Here is a 4,864-nt window from a genome sequence, read left to right as displayed (position 1 = left end):
TATGAAAGTGCCCGTGAGATCTAGTTTTAAAGTTACATTTGCGTTTTTCTGTACTTGCCGGTCCCATGAATAATGCACAAGATTCAAGAAAAAAACGCAAACACTAGCCGCATTTGCTATTTAAGCTCACACTAGATTTTCAAAATATGTAGTAATATTTATTTTATTGAGTAAGGTTGTAATCTTAAAGTATAACCGATTTTGTAGCTAAATTTTGTCCTAAAAATATTTGTTTTTTTTTTTTTTTAATCTTTTGGGTTTGAAAAGATTAAATTTTCTTTATTTTGAAAATAAGACCATTTTTTTTTTATCTAGACGAGGTTTAAATTTAAAATTTTCATTAGACCATAAAAAAATACTTTATAAGTTAAGTTACTTAAACTTACTATATTTTTAAAATTTTATTACAAGGGTGTTGAAAATATTACTTATTTTATTTTATTTTTTAGTATGAGAAGATTGAATTTGTTTTCTGCTTAATATAGAAGGACTAAGAAAATTTATTTTATTAATTTTTTTTATTAAAGTTTCTAACTTCTATTATTTTGTAGAGCAAAAATGAAGATATTTAAAAATGATGTTCAATAATAAATATAAGAGTTTAATAAAAAAAATACAGTATTTTTTTTTTTTGCTAGGTAAATGCGGGAGCTTGAACCCAAGTAATCAGTCTCTATACAACCCGGGTACCAACTCGCCTACATGAGGTGGTGGTAATACAGTAAATTTTATTAGTCCTTCTATACATATACAATTTAATTTAAACATAAGAATACGAGATTGATGACTCTCAAAAAAATAATAATAATAATAATAATAAGAATACGAGATTGATATAAAAAAAAAGAGGAAATTTTTTTTTTTTCTTCCCTTATTTATTTATTTATTTATTTATAAGAACCAAAGGTAGAGACAGCCCACAGACAGTTTTCAAAACCAAAGGTTGTCTTCTTTCTCAGTCTTCTCTTCCAAAATTCCAAGCCACCATCGCCATGGCTGTAATACCAAAGCAAGACCCTCCATCACCTGCCTTTGTAGAATCTGTAGAAGAAATCATGAGAACCTACAGATCACTGCCACCAAGACCATCCATTGAAGAGGTTGAGGCTGCAATGTCTGTGCTCAAAACTGTGAACACTGAGGAGGAGATGAAGCTTGAGGAAATCTCAAAGCAAGAGTCTTCTCCCCAAGGTGTTCCTGAGGAACTCTTCTCTATACTGCAGCAAGTGAGGAGAACCATGGTCTTGTTCCAGAGCCATGAACAGAGGAAAGAGGCTCTTCACTTGGTTGAGCATGACAAGATGTTTCAGACCTTTGATGATCTCATTCAGAGAGCATCTGGGTTGGTTTCTGGTGATACCCAGAATCAGGAACATGTTGTTCTGAGTCACCCAGTTGAGAAATTTGGGGGAGAAATTGTTATCTGTGATGAGACGTTGTTGAAGAAAAAGGAACATGAAGAATCAAAGGGAACAACTTTGAAGGGTTTGGCTAGGAGTTCTTCGTCAAAGGCTTCTCTTTTCTCTTCGGGAGCAGGTTAGTATATATTTCTCATTTATTTTGTGAATTTAGTTAGTTTTATGAAATTATGCATGTACTGTTGAATCCTGTAATCGAAACAATTAATGAAAGGCTTAATATAGAACCCATATTTGTTTGATGTCAATTTCATCACGAAAAAAGTTACTGTTTTGGGTTTTATTTTAGATTTAAAAGGCAAAATTGTTTATATAGATGACTTCTTTTTTTGTTTTTGGTAATTTGTTCTTTTCCTGCATTCTGTGTTGTTTTATGAAAAATAATTATTTTTCCTGGTTTTATGTTGTTGTGAAGCTAAAAATGTGGTAGGAAAATTTAAATGACTTAAATTTTGGTCGAAAGCTTAATTGTTCTATTAACCTTACAGTCAGTCGAGTTCATAGTTATCTAGTAATCCATCTTTATGATTTGTTTTATAATTGCAAATAGTTGTTTCCTCTGGAAACTAGGCCCATATGGATTATTAGGATAGTTGAAATTAATTCAATGGTCTTGATGTTGTTCTGGGTGTATTTATAGGTGGTGTAGAGTCTGAGAAATTGAGTCTAATGAAGGTGGCATCCCTTATAGAAAACTCTGCTAAAAGTGGAGCAGTAGCTCTTGATCTTAAAGGAAAGTTGATGGATAAGGTGGAGTGGCTTCCTTTATCAATTGGGAAATTATCGACTGTCACTGAATTTGATTTATCAGAGAACCAAATCATGGCTCTGCCACCCACTATTGGAGGCCTCAGTGCCTTGACAAAACTTGTCATCCACTCAAACCAAATTATAAACCTTCCTGACTCATTTGGAGAACTAATCAATCTCACTGATCTTGACCTTCATGCTAACAGGTTGAAATCACTGCCAGCTTCTTTTGGCAACTTGATAAACCTCATTAATCTTGATTTGGCCTCAAATGACTTCACTCATTTACCAGAGACAATTGGGAGTTTGACTCGCTTGATGAGATTGAATGTAGAAACAAACCAGCTTGAAGAATTACCTTACACAATTGGATCTTGTTCATCACTTGTGGAGCTAAGATTAGACTTTAATCAGCTCAGGGCTCTTCCTGAGGTAATTGGAAATCTTGAATACTTGGAGATCCTCACTTTGCACTATAACAGAGTTAAGAAGTTCCCGACAACAATGGGCAACTTTTCCAATTTGAAGGAACTTGATGTCAGCTTCAATGAACTTGAGTCCATACCAGAAAACCTATGTTTTGCAGTAAGTCTCAAGAAATTGAATGTGGGGAATAATTTTGCTGACCTAAGGGCTTTGCCAAGAGCTATTGGAAATCTTGAGATGCTTGAAGAGTTGTATATAAGTTACAATCAAATAAGAATATTGCCAGATTCTTTCATGTCTTTGTCAAAATTGAGAGTTTTCCATGCTAATGAGACTCCTTTAGAAGTGCCACCAAGACATGTAACCAAATTGGGTGCTCAGGTAATGTTAGATCACCACTTTGGCTTAATGCGATTTGTCTTTTGCTCTGTTACATTTTGGTCACTTCCCATTGACTGATTCAACTTCTTTATTCATTAGGCTGTTGTTCAGTACATGGCTGATTTTGTTGCAAAGAGGGATGCTAAATCTCTACCATCAAAGAAGAAGAAGGGATTTTGGTCCTGGATTTGCTCAATGTTTCGCCCCCACCAGAGTAATTCAACCAAAAATAAGTAATTGTCAAAAGCTTAATTGTTACATTGGAGAATCATGCTCATATGTATCTGGAATTTTAACAAAGTGTTCAATATTTTGCAGTTTATATTTTACAAATTGTTCAGTGATATTACAAAATTTTCAACTTCTGGTTTTGCTTGATGGGGGTGTAACAGGAGACAGTGTAATAGCAAGTTTTCTCCTATACTATAAAGAACGTTACTCTAGTTTCTTTTATCATTTTGTTGAGATGGATCTGTGTATGAATTATTTGAACCTTACATGTTTTGTCTATTAGACTATATCTATTTTGATTTTAATTGATAAGTAGCAATTTTTGTTATGTAATTTTTTGAGTGAAGTATACTTTTTAGGTTTTACCCCTAAAATATAGGATTGTTTTCATTTTGATTTTTTACATTTCAAAATTTTTATTTGGCCCCATTATGTTTGATTTCATTTTTATATTGGTCTTGCAACCTATCCCCATTAATAATTTGACCATCCATAAATAACAATGAAATCTCTGCATTCCACAGCAATTTAAACTAGTATTTCATGAAATAGTAAAACATGAAGGTCATTGAATAGTTTGACTACTAACAAAAACAACATTTTCAATATGAAAACAAAATGAAACCTGAAGGGGGGAAATGAAAACTGTAAAACTCATAGGACCAAAATAAATATAACCCTAAACTTTAAGGACTAAAACTACACTTCTAATCTACTACTAATATTTAATATTTTCCATCAATGCTGCCGCAGATATAACCTTTTGTAAGATGTTTCCTGGCAGCCGTTAAACTTTTTTTGTTTTTGTTTTTTTTGTTTCTTTATTTGAGAAAGGACAGCCGTCAAGCTTATCACATGATTCTGAATTGAATTCTTTTGTTTTTTTTTTGCTAAAAGATTCTGAATTGAATTCTAAAAGCATTTTATGAAGCAGAAAATATTTAATATTCTCTTTCCCATCCACTTACCTTAGTTAGTTTAGTTTCGTGTGAATTAAGAAAATTAACTACCGCCAGAACTCTGTAGCATACTTGGTAGCATAATTGGGTTGACACATTTTGATATATGTACATGATATTTAGTGTTCCAGTCTCCTCTCTCAAATTGCAATATTTTTTCTTAAGAAATATCAAATTTATTTCAATTATATGTCTCAAAGTTTTTCTCAAAAAAAAAGTCTCAAAGTTAAAGAAAAGGTTCTGTAATTTCATTTGCCTACACACTCATACGCTCACAGTGTCTTCTTCTTTTCATATATACTAACATATACTCATTGCACTACGCTTTACAAAAACGTTGTCATTAAAACTCAAACCTTGTTATCTCTCTTTTTTGCACTACTTCCCAAGAGAAAAAAAATTTTCTCTCTCTCTCTTAGTTTCATGCCCAATTATGTTATTTTTCTCCTCTCCTAATAGGGAGGACCTATGAGTCAAAACCATCAAATTTTTTGTAGCATTATCTATTTACATGACTCCAATTCTTATTCCTTGTGGATAAAGAATACATTAGTTTTTTAAGGTTAAACTTTTATTGGTTCCTAAAATTTACAAAAAGTTTGTTTCTGGTCCATAAACTTTAAAAAGTTCTTTTTGCCCCTATCTTTGCAAAATTATTTTTTTCAGTAGTTTAGAGAAAAAAAATAAGCACACATTTTT

The 4,864-nt window shown here is 32.2% G+C and overlaps 1 protein-coding gene across 1 annotated transcript; it reads left to right on the top strand.

The window, feature by feature from the left end:
* The first annotated feature begins 916 nt into the window (after positions 1-916).
* Positions 917-3,428, top strand: LOC115970765 (plant intracellular Ras-group-related LRR protein 5-like). Its single transcript, XM_031090368.1, has 3 exons — positions 917-1,536; positions 2,059-2,975; positions 3,075-3,428. The coding sequence occupies exons 1-3, from the start codon at positions 993-995 to the stop codon at positions 3,210-3,212; spliced, it is 1,599 nt and encodes a 532-aa protein (XP_030946228.1). The 5' UTR covers positions 917-992; the 3' UTR covers positions 3,213-3,428.
* The last annotated feature ends 1,436 nt before the right edge of the window (positions 3,429-4,864 follow it).

This window comes from Quercus lobata, chromosome 12 (genome assembly GCF_001633185.2).
Source record: "Quercus lobata isolate SW786 chromosome 12, ValleyOak3.0 Primary Assembly, whole genome shotgun sequence".
Lineage (NCBI taxonomy): Eukaryota > Viridiplantae > Streptophyta > Magnoliopsida > Fagales > Fagaceae > Quercus > Quercus lobata.
Note: the sequence above shows the minus strand (reverse complement) of the source record. Positions and strands in the feature narration are given on the sequence as shown.

Excerpts from the sequence above, each read along its gene's own strand:
- LOC115970765 (XM_031090368.1), top strand. The coding sequence starts at position 993 with ATGGCTGTAATACCAAAGCAAGACCCTCCATCACCTGCCTTTGTAGAA. Across the intron at positions 1,537-2,058 it reads TCTTTTCTCTTCGGGAGCAG|GTGGTGTAGAGTCTGAGAAA; the intron begins GTTAGTATATAT and ends GTGTATTTATAG. Across the intron at positions 2,976-3,074 it reads TAACCAAATTGGGTGCTCAG|GCTGTTGTTCAGTACATGGC; the intron begins GTAATGTTAGAT and ends TTTATTCATTAG.